Raw genomic sequence first — 17,100 nt, 5'->3', positions numbered from 1 at the left:
CCAGAATCTGGTCTAATCCTCAGGCAAATCCTTTGGTTAAGGCAAGTGCAGCCTTTCCCTGATTGCAACAGGAGACAGATAACCAACTACAGAAAGCCACAGCCCCAACTGCCCAAGTTCCAGCAGTCTCCAGAAGATCCGCCAAACCACCCTGGCTTCCCTGGATGTCAGGCCCAAGTGTGTACACCAGCACACACATATTCCCCGACCATGAAGGACTGGCGGCTGACTATACCTCGCCCCTCCCTCCACCAAAAGACACAGCAGCAATGAGGTTGGAAACATCAACCCGAAGCCCAGAGTTTCAAAGAATTGGAATTTCTATGTGATGGGAGACACAATTTTGCTCCTGTACACATGCCCTGCCCAACAGAAAGCCACCCACCTCTCCCCCCAGTACCTACAGTAACCCACAGGCTCTCAAGCCCACAGATCCAGAGGCAGGTCTGCAGGCAGTGCAAATGTTTGCAGAAATACCCTCGTGCATGTTTTTCTCTGCCCACCCAGACACCAAAAGGAAAGACCTAGGCCAAATCCGTGGTAGGAAAGCAGAGGAAGCTCTGGCTGGGCAGCCCTGCAGCAGGACTGACCTGCAGGCCTTGGGATGGCAGACAGGCTGGCTGAGAGATGATCTCCAGAGAGTTACTGGGATTATACAAATGCTGAGTTTGTGGAGGGCTAATATCCACTTACATATGATTTCAAAGAGGTTGGGTCTCTGGCTTTGAACAATAATAATATGCTAGCCCTGAGCTTGGACAGGGACCTCAGTAAAACCTGGATCTGAGACTTTAGCTCTTCTCCCAGCAAGTGAAGGAAACAGGCCCTTCAGGTTTGGGGTGCTGAGGGGGTGGTTCTCTGTTTGCCAAAGTAATTACTCATAAGAGTGAGCCATCCTCTTGGCCTCTACTGGGCTAGAACACAAGTCAGAGCCATACGGTGCCTTCAGAGAGAACTGCTCTAACAGAACAGCCTAGCAGGGATTCTGGGCAAGGTAAACTCAGAGAACAGTTTTAATACCCCAGGCCTACAGCAGCCACAGAAGGATGTCTGCCTCTCTCCCACGGCCTAAGGCACTGAGACAGTATTTTCCACAGAAAAACACTTAGAAAATAAAGGCTTCTTTTTCAAAAAGCAATTTGGCCACCTATATTACGAACCATAAAAATGTTTAAACCATTTCTGAACCCCAAATTTCGTATCTGAAAATCTAGCTTGGGGAAATGAATCTAAATGTGGAAGAAGCAAACACAGAATAAGCTGCAGACTCAAAGATGTTCATTACAGTATTATTTACACTAGTGAGAAAGTGGAAATTATCTAAATATCTTCTAATATAGGAATGTCTACATTAATTATGGTAGAACTACATGCTCAACTACTATGAAGGCATGGAAAGCGATGATTATGAAGACTATGAAATAACATGGGACAATGCTGATGATATACAATTTAAGAAAAAAGAGCAAGATAAAAAAGTATATACACATACAGTGTGAGCTCAACTGTGGCTTGATTTTAAGGCAAAGTCTCTTCAACCTCTGCACAACAGGCTGGCTCCCACCAACCTTGGCCTTTCCCGGTGAGCCCACAGAGGCCGTGGCCTTGCCTCGGAGACCGCAGGGCCCAGGACGGCACACTCTCAGGATTATTTGCACATCTTCCCCTTGACCAGCAGAGCCTGGGCTCTGTGTTGGATCTGGGGGCACGTGGACATTACCGGGGTGGCAGCAGTGGTGGCAGCAGCGGCAGCAGTGAAGCAGTAGTTAGGTCGGCATTCCTCTCTTTCTCTCTCTCTCTAGGAGGTGAAGGGCACAGAAGAGGAGGTAGGCGGAGAGCAAGAAGCAGATCACAGAGAGGAGGTCCTCCTTCAGCTTGCTTTGCTACAAACAGGATTAGCAAGTAAAAGCAAAAGGCCCCCACTAGAAGGAAAAAAAGAAAAAGAAAAAGAAAAAAGAGACAAGGATGGCTGCAAGGGAGAGACGTAAGGAAGAGAGGCAAATGTCTAGGCTGTGACCACCCTTGTTCCAGGGCAAAGGTAAATTCCTAATAAGCTGTCATTCCCTGTCACGACATCAATGGTGGACAGAGAAAATGACATTTCCCAGAACAATGCCCAGGGAGGCAATTCACCAGCTCTGCGGGTACCCGTAAGTGCTTTGACACATTCCCCAGGAGACTGGAGCGAGCCACAGACACAGAGAGGCAAAAACACACAGCAAAGGAAACGACCAATCACGGGGGCAGCACGTGAGCAGCGGTGGAGTACAGATACCCGCAGCCCTCCCACAAAAGGTCCCAGCGCCCAGAGGAAGGGGGTGCTGCAGAACAGGACTGGCCTCACCCCTCCTGAGCCCCATTCCTGCACACACCAATCTGGGCACTGACAGCTCCGGCAGCAAATGGAAGGCAGGGAGGAGGGACGGTAAACAGACACAATCAGAGGGAAACCAAACCAGGGGGACCTCAGGCCCAGGCAGCTGTCCTCAGCAGTGGGGAAGACTCACGAGCCTGCTTCACTCTAGCTCGTCTTGGCCTCATTTAGGAACCAGCTGCCTGGCCCAGTGAGAGAGGTAAGCTGCTAAGGGGTGGTGACAGATGATCTCACTCACTAAGGGTGCAAAGGGCTGTCTCCAAACCTGCCCACACGTGGTCTCAGACAAGCAGCCTAGAACCACCTCATGACTGTGCACAGATGAAAAGGAAAAGGGAAAGAACTCCAAAGCTAGACGAGGACTCCTCAGACAGGACCCGGGGCCACATTTCAGGCCAGGTTTCACCTATATAACCACGGCAACTGGGCAAGCCTCCGAGGGGGTTCTGAGGCTGTTACTCCAAAGCTGCTGCCCCCTTCTCGTGAGCCAGTGGGACTCATGGGAGACGCTGCCAAGTGAATATGGAGCTGTTCCCCAGTGAGGGGAGCACACACAGCAAGGCAGGCATTCCTTAGGCCTCGGGTGATTTCCGCCCAAATCTCAGCTCTGCCACCCAGCCATCGTGGAACCGCCAGCAAGCTGCTCACCCCCGGGAGCCTTCCTTCAGCAGGAACAATGGGAGTACCCTTTGGCCCACTGTGGGGCTGTTAGGGTCAAAATTCCAAGTGAGACCATGAGAGAGGTTCAGTCCCAAAGACTGTAAAGTTTTATGACCATCAACAACCACAGGGCTTAAAGGTTCTCTGCATTTTTCCTGGAAAGGGAGGTCCTCCCGGTCCACCAGGGGCAGGAAACGTTGGGGGCGGGGGAAGCTGTGCAGGTTCCCAAGGGTCATGACCTGGCCTGGAGGGGAAAGGAGGCTCCACTTCGAAGAGACACAGACCTCGCCAGAGCACCGAGAGCACGCACGCAGGGAATCATCCCTCTGCCCACTAGAAAGCACCGTGTGGCATGGGACAGCTTGGATGGAGAAGTCAGCTCCATTCCAGGCCTTCACAGAGCTAATGAGGCTGGGGAGGCCCTTCCATGGTGGCCAGAAAGAGAGCAACCAGGGAAAGCAGGGGAGGCATGAGGCGGGGAGGTGGACGGTGCAGGGGAAGCAAAGGTGCAGGAGGGCAGTTGAGCGTGTCTCGGGGATGGTGGCGAGTCCAGGGTGGCTGAGAGGAAGTGGCGGGAGGTCAGGCAGGGTGGGCTGCAGAGCGCCTCCCTCAGCGGCCAAGCTCAGGCCTTCAGGCCCTTTAGACCCTCACCTGCGGGCAGCAGGGTCATACTGAAGAGTTTAGAGAGGGCACGACATGGTCAGAACTAGAAAAACTGCAGCAGCTGCGTGAGAGCAGAGGCATCAGAGGACACACAAACAGGATCGGAGAGACGGATCCTGGGCACTGGTTCTGGGCAAAGGGCTGCCGTGGTTATTACAAACCCACCTGGCCAGCTGAGCCTGCATTCCTCACCCATTTGGTAATTCTTATGGTGGCTAATCCCACAAATATCCTGTTTCTTACTTCGGGCTAGTGCTGCCAGGTGACAACCTGCCTTCTCTTTACCTCTGGTGGTTTTATGGTTTCCTTTCCCAATCAGAGCATGAGAAAGCGTAGTGTGCAGCCCACCTCCCGTCTGTTAGGACATCTTGACGTTCTCCTCCACACCAAGGTCCCAGGGCTGGACCTCGGGCAGGACACCTGTGCCTCGGAGCAGCACCCTTGGCTCCAAGAGGCTGGATCTACAAGAATACCCTAATAGGGTATTCAGATGCAGGTGGGCTAGGGCAGGAGAAGGGTTGGACACTCACTGAGAACCAACAGCAACGCTGCAGTTTCCAGGTTCACTCAACTAGTAAAGCACACCCCCCCAGACTCCACTCTGCTTATCGTGAGATGTAAGTGAGTACGGCGACTGGAGGAGACTACACCAAAAGTGCTTAATAGCTTCGTATGGACAGGATAGGAGCCACAAAAGCCCATGAAAGCTCAGCCCTGTGTGTGGCGCTTGAGACATAACCCTTCTCTGAAGAAGCTGGGGGGCTTGCCATTGGTCCCTCAGTCCACTATCTGACACCACGGAGGCCACACAGATGGGGGGGAGGGTGTCAATGCTGGTACTGAGTGAGGGTGAAGCAGGAGGCAGGGAGACGGCAGTAAAGAGTTTATCACCACGATCCTGGGCGGAGAAAACGGGCAGGAAGAAGGGGACAGCAGGGGCAGCGGTGGGGAGCAGGAACTCAGATCAGCTAATGTTTACTGAGGGTTCACCCTGTGCCAGGTGCGCCCCGGCCCCGTGCGCTGAGGACTAAAACCTCCCCCTCCCACTACTGGGGAAACCACGGTGTGAAGGACTCAAGCCCAAGGTCACTGAGCTGGCAAGTGGCAGAGCCGGAACCCAGGCAGTCTGAGGCCCGGAGCTCACTCCCAGCCCTGGACAGCCAGCTTGGAGAAGGAGGGGCTAAATGACCCTCAGAAGGGAGTGAGTGAGGATGCACTGAGAGGGCACTGGGGACGGGGACTGCCCTCTGAGCTGCAGCCCTACTGTGGCTTATGTGGCTTCCTCCCAGTCACTTCCCCTCTCTGAGCCTCAGTTTCCTCACTTGCAAAAGAGAACAGTTTCCACTCTCTCCGGCCTCAGGTGTACATGTGAACCCCAGCAAAGACTGAAGGGGAGGCCAGGGGATAGAGGGGGTGACACGGCCCCCACTTCAAGTAGAATAGCATAACCGTGACCCACTGTGGATCGGGGGCTGTGTAGCATTTTGATATGGCAGGAGGAGGTTTTGTTCTTAAAAACCTGCCTTAGAACCCTTGGACTAGATGTCTCAGGGGCCTCTCCTACTTTAAGCACTATCTCATCTTAAATGGGTTGTGTGTGTGGAGGGAGTGGTGGTGAATGAAGCATCAAAATGACAGCACAGTGTCTGAGACAGAGAGACGCTGAGAGGCCCATTTGCTCAACAAATGGTACACAAAGCCCAAGCCGGATGCCATGACCTCGCTCTCCCCTACTATGACAGTAAAACAGAGCACACAGGAAGATCCTAATTTGCAGACGGGGCAAGCTCCAAATGTTTCCCCTCCCACCTCTTTCTTTTCAAGGCTTAGTTTTCCTATCATCACTTTATTATGGGTTCTTTATAGATAGCATACAGGATATTATTCCCTGGAAAGGTAGGGCAGACTTCAAGTTTCTTCATGACGTGGTTACCTGGAAGTCAGATTATATCTTTCCAATGAAATAATAAGGGTGGAGCTGGAGCAGAAGAAATAAGAGTAGCTGGGGGAGAGGGAGCTAAAGAGGAAATAATTCTGCTAAGGTGGAAAGTTAACCCTTGGGAGAGAAGGAAAAGATGGAGGAGCAAAAAGACACGGATTGGGAAGAGAGGGGCTGTACGTATATGAATAGCTGATTCACTTTGCTGTACAACAGAATCTAACACAACATTGTAAAGCAATTATACTCCAATAAAAATTAAAAAAAAAAAAGACATGGATTGGGGCAGGGGGTGGGGGATGGAGAGAGACGATGATACTGACAAGACTAGAGAAAAAAAAACGTAAATGTTTGTAAAACGAAAAATAAAATATTTCTGATGCTGAGATACAGGTGGCAAAAGACAGGAGCTGGGGGTATTTCTCACTATCCTAGGGAAAGTAAGGAGGGGCGAGGGGAGGAAGTGTTAATGTAGGCCTGCTTTCCCCGACATTCCCTTCACGGAATACGCATCGCTTGAGATGGTTCTTGGAACACAGTTCTCCAGTCAGATGAGCTCAGGAAACACTACGTGCTGAGTCCTCCTGGAGGCTGCAAGGTACACGAGTACACTGAAGGCTCTGCAGGAATGAAACCTGCTTTGTGTTGTTCTATCCAGCATTCCTCAAATGCATTTGGCCTCTGATCTCCACTTCGGAAAGCACCCTTTGGGAGAAGCCCCGTCTTAGGCAGTGTCCAGTGTTGGCCAGCATGGTGGGGCCACTGGTCCAAGCTGGATTGCTTAGTTGTTCTGCCAGCTTGGACTGGGGCGGGCAGGAGGAAATAGCTGGTATAGGACATTTGGAAATCTGTTGTTTGAAACTTGGAGAATATCTATATAAATCATGTCACAGGAATTTAAGATAGTGGCTAAATTTCATTGGTTCAATACTTGTTTTGACTTTATAATTGAACAGGGAAATCTCACATTCACCTAAAATACAAGCTTCCTATACATTAGCATTCTCCCCACCCCAACCCCGGCCCCCAAAAGTCTCCCTTGACCACAGTCACCTAAATTTAAAAACTTGGCATCATCGCTAACTATCTCTTACACTCTTTACCCAAGTATATATTTTAATCTAGCTAACATGCCATCCAGACCACAGCTGTCTATCTTCTGCTCAGGCAGATCTGTGGGAGGCCACCAGATGCCTTGATGAATAAGATCTGACATGGTGTCTACAGTGCATCACTCATCTGCGGGTATAATAACTGTCAAGAGGGAAAGGAGATGCAGCTGGCGTCGCTTGTCCCCAGGAATCCCTGCTGGCTCCTGGGGATGGCGGCTTCCTCTTCCAGGCGCTCACTGCCATTGCTTTAATAACGGGCTCCTGAATTTTGCCATGATCAGCATGTGCTCACTGGCATCAGACAAGTGTTCCTTGATGGCAGGCTTTCCTTAAACACATATTTGTTGGATTTGTAGTTTGGAATTTGCAGGGCATATATCTGTTCTCTCTTACATAATCCAAATATTCTTCTAAGATGACCTACAACTGTCTGGCTATCCTGCTAGCAGATTTTCTCGGGACCCTGGTCCATGCCTCCCTTGGCGCAGGCACTCAAACAGCCTTGAGGGGTTTTGCCTGCCACGTGCTCTCCCACCTTGAGCTTTGGTTCTTGAGATTATCAGCAAACTGTTCCTGGGAAGGGTCCCGCTTGTCATAAGTGAGGAAGGAAGCTTCAGGACATGTAGAACTGGGACCTCAACGTTTCTTTAGTATCTCTCTGCAGCACGTTGCCCTGGCAGTGCTCAGAAATGCTTGGTGGACACACTGCTGTTTCCAGCTTCTCTCCTGGTCCACGGAAGGCCCACAAAGTCCCTCGACTTTGATGGAAGCTGTCGAAGTGCCAACAATCTTACTAGTCAAACTAACTTACTACCAGCAGATTCAGAGTTTATCTTGAAATGAAATGGACACTGGGCCTTTTAGAAATGGAAATACATACTCTGTCTCTTCAGATGAATTTCAATGAAATTTGGTACATAGATAAGTTAGATGTGTTATTCCACTTGGGAGGTTATCGTCTAAAGATAGGAATTTAGGATTCAGGATAAACTTGAAATACCAAAGTTATACTCTTGGGGGCAAAAAACCAAACTGTGTGGCATTTAGCTCATTTGCACCAAGATGATGGGGGGTGGGGGTGGGGGTGGTGGAGTTGCAAAATGTCAGATGTCTAAAAAATTACTTCCATTCCTTTACTCCTCATGACTCACATATTTGAGTACACAAGCACACACACACACAAGAACACACACACACGCGTGCACACACAAGCGCGCACACACATGCACACACATACACTCCTTCCCTCCCTCCCTCCATCTTCCCAGACCTCACCTGGTTGATAACATAGATGCCATAATCCAACTGCTGACGCTGTAGGATTGGGTGCAAGTAATACAGCCAGTACTTGAGGTGTTCCTGCCGGTTGCGGAATGGAATGATGATGGCCACCTTGTGAGGAGAGATGCAGTCGTTGGGGGCGTAGCGACCACCCACCTTCACGTTTGGGTTCTGTTTCTCCACAAGCTTCAGGTCCACAGGTATGTTAAACTCAATCAGCATGGGCCCGACTAGAGAGGTGGAGGGAAGAAGATATTAGGCCACAGGACTCTGCAGGTGGCCAGGCCTACGCTGCAGGAAGCATCTCCTCCTGGGAGGCAGTGTGGCTGTGGAAAAGGCACTCAGGCTCAGCACTGAGGACCATATCCAGCACTAACATGACTGACCATCCCAGGAAACCCTTCACTACCAGGCAAGTCCAGACAGCTGGTCACCCTCTGAAGCACTCACCTTCCTAGGACCCACTCCCTTCAGACTCTGTGGTGCTCAAGTGAAAAATGGAAATGGAGTAATTCCTGCTCAGACTTCCTGACAAGCTGTTGTAACGATCAGAGAGCATGGTTGAGAAAGCACTTTCTCAAAAATCCTGAAGTTGAAACTCTGCCACCTCCTAGCTGTGTGGCCTGGGACAAACGACTTACATCATCTCTCTGAACCTAACCTAGCTGGGGGAAAGTGTGCATGTGTGCCGGGAAGGCCAGTGTCGAGGAAATCAGCCTGAAATCAGAAGGCAGCGGGAAGTGGCATGAGTAACCCATGTCTCAGGAAGGGATGCAATGCACAGATGAAACAAACTCGACGGGGAGGGACTAGAGGACCCGAAGGGAAGCAGAGGGAAGAAACAGCCGGAAAGAACGTCCAAGAAGAACACTTAGAATAAGTAGGGGATGAAGAAGGGAGGAAGATTTAGGGGCAACTCCAGAGTTTCTGGCCTGGAATAACATGGCTTCAAACGAGAGAGCTAAGTTAGTAAGAGAGCTCTGGGCTTAGAAGAAAAGTTGGTGAGACGTGGAGGGTGGATTTTGAGGTAGTGGCAGTTAGGAGCAGAGGGAAAGGCAAAGATCCAGACACAGGCATGAAATTCCCTCTCTCCTAAGTAGAAACAGGTGGAGCTGAGAGAGGACCTCACCCCTCCAAGGGAGGGCACAGCACACATGGAGAAGGCAGGAGAAAGATGACTAGCCCAGGGACACACAGGGAATTGAGAACAGAGTCAACACTTGAACCCAGGTCCCCAGTATTCCCTGTAGGCCAGACTTTCCCAAAGTGGGTTCCAGGAAACGCTAGTCCCAGTAAGATGCTCAATGGAAGAACATGTCCCCTGGTAAAATAAGTTTGGGAACCCTGCATACTAAATCTTGCTTCTGGAAAGTCATAATGCACACCAAAAGCTCTGAGAAGCTGTGCAGTCAAGAAACCCCATTCACTTTATCTAACCCACCACTTCCTAAACTTATTTGGCCACAGAACCATTTTGTCAGGGAACATACTTTGGAAACCGTTACTCCAGCATAACCAGCTTTACCTGTGGAGCAGACTATCCACAGGAACAAAGGAAGGAACCTACACACCACAGAACAGAGGCCAGACCCTGACCACAAACGCAGAGCAAGTACACCCGCAACATGCTGGTGAGAACCACCCACGGTCCAGCGTGCAGCCCTCCGTTGCCCTGTTTGTTTGTCAATAGCACGTGGCTCTCCAAGCACCTCCTGTCTTCAGGGATCACTCACCCTCCCGAAAGGAGGCCGCTCAAGAAAAGGGAGCTGTGACTCCTGCTCCTCTTGCCTGTCAGCAGGTGTGGACTTGCCTTCCCCTCCTCCTCCTCCCCGCTCTCCTGGATCGCCAGGACTCCTCACACCTTCCCACCCTCTGACGCTGACCCCGTTCCATCATCACAGCACTTGCTCCCATTAGTTCATTTTCTTCTGAGACACAGCTCTGATCCTATCACCTTCCTGCTAAAACCCTCTGACGGCTCTAAGGCTATGGCCTTGGACCAGGTAGGGCTAAGCCTCTTCGCGTGGCAACAAGGCCCTTCAGTCTCAGCGGTATCTCCCTCCCTTCCCATTCCTATAAACTGTGCCCATGCCCACACTTTTCCCTTTGCCAGAAATACCCTCCCCTCTTTCCTCGAATGGCACGGAGAGACCAGAATCTTAAAACCGAAGCCCCAGTCTGGCCTTGTCCTTTTGCCCTCCTCATTCCTACAGAGCTCGGACGGCAGACCCCCTGGGGCAGGAAGGGGATCTTCAGGGATCAAAATCCCTAGCCTCCCCCTGGCCACACGCCTCGGTCTCTGGAGGGACAGAGGCCTCACAGATCAGTCCCTCACGTGCCTGCCTGCCCCAGCTCCAACCTCCCAGGGGGCCCTCAGGTGAGTAGGTACCATGCCCCAGAACTAAGTAAGGGGTCAGCCTGGTTCTTTTCTCCACACCTATCATCAGAATCATGTGAGGCCATCAGTAAAAATATGGACTCTCAGGCCTCTCCCCTAGAGAATTTGACTCAGTAGATCCTGGGAAAGACCCACGTAAATAACAAGGAGCCCGAGTGACTCTTATTGGAAAAGTTGGGCAGTGGGCAGCCGGACCGCCCATCTTCACACGCCGTGGGGCTTTCGTGGAGGCAGCCCTTTCCCACAGGGTCCAGCAGGCCTGGGTTGCTCGACTCAACAACACTGGGCAGAGCCTTCTGAGAGGCCCTGGTGCACAGGGCTCTTGTGGAAAACATGAAAAGAGGATCCGTCACTGGGCTCTTCTCACTTCACAAGGCCCCACAACATCTGCACCCCATCCCCAGCTCACCCACTTTTGATGCTAAAGATGCTGCTAAACATAACTCTGTTCTCAGGAACCCAAGAGGCATCTGGACTGTCACCTTACCAACTTTCTCACAACTTCTGAAACCAACCCAGAAAACAGGAATTCACACTTGTTCTGCCCAGCCTCCCTGGAGCGGACACCTGCAGGCTAGAAGTGTCTTAATTTTGCCCCTCGAGTGGTTCCAGAAATACGGTCCGGAGGTAGAAGTTCCTGGTCAGGAGAAAGGCTGCCTGGGGCCTAGTTCAGCTCTACCAGTGACCTGCCAGATGACGTCTGGGAGAACCATCTCCTCTCAGGATACTGGTTTCCATTTGTAAATTGCAGGGATTGGAACTCAAATGAACACTTACTTAACTTCACCACCACCACCACCTATGGCCAACCTGCTTCTGCTCCAGAGTTCCTTCAGCAACTGATAACACCATCCACCCAATTAAAGAAGCTAATAACCTAGGTGGTCCAACTTCTATCCCTCGCCCCTTCCTCTAACCCCCGAGTGTGTATGTGCACGGACACACACGAGGCATTAATAGCATGTAACCGTCCATCCATGGGAACCTACTCAACCATCAAGCCAGAGTCTTTTCTGAAGTGTTTGTTTAATGTAAATGTTTCCTGTGGTGTGTCAAGGCCACTTTCAATCTGTTTCAATCAATACTTTCTGGATACCTACTGTGTGCCAGGTGGTGTGCCAGGTCAGGGAGGTGGAGAGGTGATGGGATGGACAGGACAGTTCCTGACTTCGAGGAGCTCCCTGCTGGGCGTGGCAGGACCCACGCGACAACTACCCTGGTTCAAGGCTGTCCAAGGGACTTGCTGCCCCAGAGGGTCCATGCAGAGCTTGACACTGAACAGCCTCTTCTCTTTCCCCTGCTCCTCCCTGTGCCGCTCTCGCAACCCTGCCGTGTCTCCCACTCACCTAGAGCACCCTGACCCCCATCCTGCCCTTCTTGCCCAGCCTGGCAACTCTTTTCCCCACCTTCTCTCCTTGAAGCTTGCCACCACTCTGAGAACTCTCCAGCTCACACCCCTGAGACGGGTCAATGCTCAGCGGCTGTGACAGCTCCAAACCTGGAGCTGAATGCCTTCCTGGGTCCAGGGCCAGCCAGGAAGCCTCCCCGCGCGCCCTGCACACCACCTGCCACGCCGTAGGGGCCGTCCTCCTCAGCACACCCAATTCCGTCCTAATGAGAAAGTCCAAAGAGCTTAGACTCCAGGAGAGCAGTGACCAGCCCTGCCCAGAACCACACAGACCCGCCAGCAGGTCTCAGAGCCGCCACAGGGGCCCTGGGGAGAGAGGCGGGGAGGAAGCAGAGGGCTGAGGCTTCATGACAGTCCTCGGGCCGAGCTAAGGCCCCCTTGCTGTGCAGCGCGCGGCGTGTGCTACCACAAGCCCTCAGCCCCGCTGGGTCAGCTTGTGTGTTTTCTTGGCTCTAAGAGCTGGGAAGCAGGGTTACGTAAGCAGATGAGCAGATGTGAGCCTGTCCTCGGTTCCCCCCACTAAAGCCCTGCCACGTGGGCCTCTCGGCTGGGAGTCTAGGTCACGGCCCTGCGTGTAAGTCGCTCAATAACTTCAATGTGTGAGCTCAACTCGGACAAATTCCACTGCTCCCTTGCCTGGCACGGCAAACCCAAACACACACATGCCCCTCCATCGAAAGCCCTGAGAAGCTAAAGCCAGCCCAGCACAGGCTCCCGCCTCACTTTCAAGCTGGCTGAGCCACTCATTCATTCCTCTAGCCTCAGCAAAAGAGGCTGGAATGTCTAGGCACTGCTTCCCAACTAACCAGCCAATGGGTCAAGACGGTCCTTGGCCTGATGTGGGGTGGTGACAATGTTCCACCAGCCTGAGACAAAATGGTCAAAGTAAAGCTTAATGTTGGTGGTCCTTCTTAAAGCTCAATGTAATCAATATATCAGAATGCCCATTCTTCCAAGATGAAGTGCTTCTTATTCTTTAAATATTAAAATCCCCTCTTTTTTATGAAATAATCACAGTGGATTTTGATGCTGGATTGATTTAATTTAATTTTTTAAAAAACCCTTACTTGGCAGCCATGGGTAAAGCCTCCAAGTTGTAAAAAAATTTTTCTTGAGCGATGAAATTCACATATTTGGCAACTAGACAACACTCAGGGCTTTGCACTTCAACAAGATGAGATGTTGGAATCTCTTCCTCGGCCAAACCTCAGACCTAACACTATGTACAGCCCCTCTTCAAACCAGCCCTGCCACCACCCACCCCTCAGCTGCACTACGGCGTTGCTCCCCAGGCTCTGTGGGTGAGCCATCTTCCTCTGCACCAATCTTCTGAAGGCCACGTGCACACTGGAAGCTGAGCCAGGCACCACCAAATCCCCAGGCCTGAGGGCTTCCCTGTGGCACAGTGGTTAAGACTCTGCGCTCCCAATGCAGGGTGCCTGGGTTCAATCCCTGGTCAGGGAGCTAGAGCCCACATGTATGTCACAACTAAGAGTGCACATGCCACAACGAAGGAGCACACGTGCCGCAACTAAGGAGCCCGCCTGCCACAACTAAGGAGCCCACCTGCCGCAACTAAGACCTGGCACAATCAAATTAATAAATAAAATAAATATTTTCTTAAAAAATCCCCAGGCTTGGGAATGACCATTGTCTGCAATGGTCCCACCAACTCATGATGCCCCTTGTAACCCCTCACACCAAAAATGAGAAGTACCATCTACTGCACAGGGCTCATCCCAAATCTTCTCTCCAGTCCTTCAGGGAAGGGAAGTTCTCCAGAAGTCTCCAAGAACTTCCTAATCACCAATCCAACAGCTGCCTGGCCTCAGCGCAAACATCACCTCCCCTAGGAAGCCTCAGACCACTCAAGGTTGGCTCTTACTCTTCCTCCGCCTTCATTAAATACTCATAGACCACATCCACTCAACCATGCACCTGGTTAGCACACACCACATGCCAGTTGGCACCAGGCATGCAGCAGGGGGGCTGGGTTAAGAAGAGGTCTTTGCCCTTGGCAGCAGCAGAGACCAGCAAAGCAAACAACAATGGAGAGGGTGACAGTCGTGAGAACAGATGAAATGGCACAAAGGAAGGGGAGTCAACTCCAGGGCCAGGGAACAGAGGCAAGGAAGGCTTTGCAGAGAAGCAGCTGACTCCACCGGGCCCCTCAGCTCCTCTCCGGGAGAAGAGTTGTGAGTGTCCACTTGGTTGCCATGGACACGGAGCATATGCCAACAAAGCTGAGCTGAGTGGATGGTGCGCAGCTATTCTCTCGGCCTCCCTGCCACCCATGCAAGCCACCAAAAGGACTTCCATAAACCTTGAGAAAATGTGATGGAGGAGCACAGGACAGAGAGCCACCAGATAGGGCTGCTCAAGGCCCATGTTAACCATGTCTCATTTGGTTTTAAAATCTAAATCACGAAGGCTTCAAAAGTACTGGAAATGATTTATTTTTCAAGATGTTCAGGATATTTTTCTTTATACCTTTCGGTGTATCTTTAAAATTGAACACTAAATATTTAAAAATGTAAGCTAAGGACAAGAACTGTGACCCCTCCTTCATCCCTTTCCCATAAAGAAGTGTCTTCCAAAATAAAGACTTCAAAACACACAACTCCATGACCAGACAACAGGCATAATCTATTGCAAAGCCTGACTTGGTACGTCTCAGGCACACTGCACGCGGAACACAATTTCAACACCCCACTGTTCTTTCTGCCATCTCACCATCCAAGCCACTTTGGACCCTGGAGGGAAAAGCACTGTTTCAACAGGAAGCAGAGCACATTTGTGGTCTCAGAGCCCTGCATTTGGGGGCACAGAGGAAAACAAAGTATTTGCTCAAAAAATATAAGAGCCTGCCAGAGGAGGTCTGCAGAGCAGAGCCCAGGTGGCCAAGGGGAGGCTGGACCAATCGGTCACAGTGGGGCCAGCTCCTCCTCCATCCATCTCTGTGCTGAGGCGCGGTCCTGCCACGTGCCTGAACTGCCACACTGTGTAGGGCTTCCAAAATATGACCTGAAAGTGACCTGGAGATGAATGCACCTCAGTGGAACTGCCTTTTCTTATGCCCTGCCCTCTCTCCCATTAAATTCCCACCCAGCCTTCAGACAAAAGCCAAGCACTCTCATTTGCTTTACTGCATTTGCTTTCAAGATATTGTTGAGATTCCCATCAATTGCTGAGGTTCTCAAATGATGGAGTACACAAAGAATCATCTGGGGAAGCACGTAAAACTGCAGATTCCTGGACCCTCCTCTCCAGAGCTTTTCACGTGCTAAGTCTGGGGCTGGGGCCCGGGACTCAGCCTTTTTACAAGTACTCTAAGTAGCTTTACTGCAGGTCCCTAGAGTAAGTTTTGAGAAATGCTGGTTTACAGGCTCACCTGCTAAGCATCCCCTCCCTGCCACCCCCACAAAGTTCTTTAAGAGTGAGACACCAAGAAAAACCACTGACACTCGGGAACTACTGTGTGTTGCTGCTCTCCAACAACGTTTCCCTTTTGGCTTTTGCAAAGGGGCAGGTGTACTAGCTATTCTGGGCCGCAGCACCTAAGTATCTACATTTTAACTCTTCCTGAATCTTAACTTTTTAAGCCACATTTCCTCTTTCTCTTGTTTTAATTTACTTATGTTGATTCTTTTTATGGTGTGTATTCTTACAAGTTACCTCAAAAACCTTTATGAAATAGGTAAGGGAACAGTCCTTCAAAGTTCAAACTGTGAACTTCAAAGCTTTCCCCAAGTCCCTCAGGCCACTTGGTCCCCGCTGCAGATGCCTACAGACACCCTTTACACACCAACATTTCAACCTTTACAAGCCCACGTCCAAGCCCCCCCGGGGGAGGGTGCCATCTGCTTAGCTGCTTCTTCCAGCAGAGCCTCATCTCCTTGATGACAAGGGTTGTACACCATTCCTTTTTTGTACTTTGGACAGTTTCTGGCATAACAGGCTGCACGAATGTGTGGTGACCCCCACAGCACGACTTGTTCAGCTACGAGTTAAGAAGCTGAACCAGCAGAGTAGGGAACCATCTTCCTATTTGATGCTTGAGAATCTAGATTGTTGTCCTAATTACACACCTATATCCAAGGTGACCAAGGACAAGAACACTCTCCTTTCTGGGCTCTAAAGATGCCTTTGGTTTCCAGGTATAGCACCTGATTCGTGACCTACAGCCACATCCCCCGCCCTCAATTTTAAATGAGTTTCCTCCAGATTCTAGGCCTATAATTTGAGACTCTGTGGTGGTGGACAGCCTAACCTCCTAATGAAAATGTTGCTATTTCCTCATCTAAACCTCACACTGCCACATCAAACAGGCACTTCACCAAATAGCACTTATTCCTTGAGAGAATAACCCCAAAGCTCAAAGTCTAGTATGGGTGGTAAGAGGACCAGAAAAGCCTTGGGTAGTCACTCAGTCCAGCATCCTGAGTGAAGGGTACCAAGGCCTAAACCTAAGCAAGCAAAGTCAAGGTCAGATTCCATCACCTCAAAGGGTCAGGATACAGGCCCATGGATAATCGAAACAGGCCCATGGATAATCCTGGCAGACCAGGGCTGGAGGGGCCTTGAGAATGATATTTCAGCCCCTGGGTTACACATAGGGAAACTGAAAGCCAGAGAGACTGACAGACTTCCTCAAGGACACTCTTGGATTTGCAAAAAAGCCAATCCTTATTAATCCTCCTTATTAATTCTTCAGGGTTCTGATGTTCATGGATGCGTCTACACAGCAGACAACAGATTACAGCTCACATGCCCCCTCTACTCTCCCTCCACTGTGCCCATGGGAATTCTGTCTCCGAATCCTAGGGTTCAGAATCCGTGGGGATTTCAGCAAGCCACCAACTGATCCAAGGAACCCAAAAGTGAATCTGATGTGACATTATTGATCTAAACCCTTCTCAAGTGTATTTCTATACATACATGGTCACGGCTCAGAATTCAAGGAGGCAGCAGAAACAAGGACAAAGCACTGGGAAACCCTGCGAGGCCCCAGAACTGGGGGCATAACACTACACGTCTGTCGTGGGGTGACTCAAGGAGGTTTCCACCAGCACTGAAACCACAGAGATGCAAGGCCTGAGGTCAGGAAGCCCAGGGATCAAGGCTTTTAAAGCACAGTAAACAGGCTTCCCAGCATTTGTCTTCTGGGGAAAAACTGTCCCAGGAGGAATTTCGGCTTTGTTTGGTTCCGGCCCAAACGCAGATTTCCTCCTCACCCAGCCCTTCTCCAGACTGGCTGCCCTCCCT

General features: G+C 50.8%; 1 protein-coding gene across 1 annotated transcript in view; it reads right to left on the bottom strand.

Annotated features, from left to right (window-relative positions):
* Positions 1-17,100, bottom strand: part of B4GALT1 (beta-1,4-galactosyltransferase 1) — a 46,632-nt gene that overhangs the window by 12,228 nt on the left and 17,304 nt on the right. Inside the window, exon 2 of the mRNA XM_057722450.1 lies at positions 8,024-8,259. Within this exon, the coding sequence (XP_057578433.1) occupies positions 8,024-8,259 (236 nt within the window). The remainder of the gene's footprint in view (positions 1-8,023; positions 8,260-17,100) is intronic.

The sequence above is a fragment of the Hippopotamus amphibius genome, chromosome 2, assembly GCF_030028045.1.
Source record: "Hippopotamus amphibius kiboko isolate mHipAmp2 chromosome 2, mHipAmp2.hap2, whole genome shotgun sequence".
Classification (NCBI taxonomy): domain Eukaryota; kingdom Metazoa; phylum Chordata; class Mammalia; order Artiodactyla; family Hippopotamidae; genus Hippopotamus; species Hippopotamus amphibius.
This window is presented reverse-complemented; position numbering and strand designations above follow the sequence as displayed.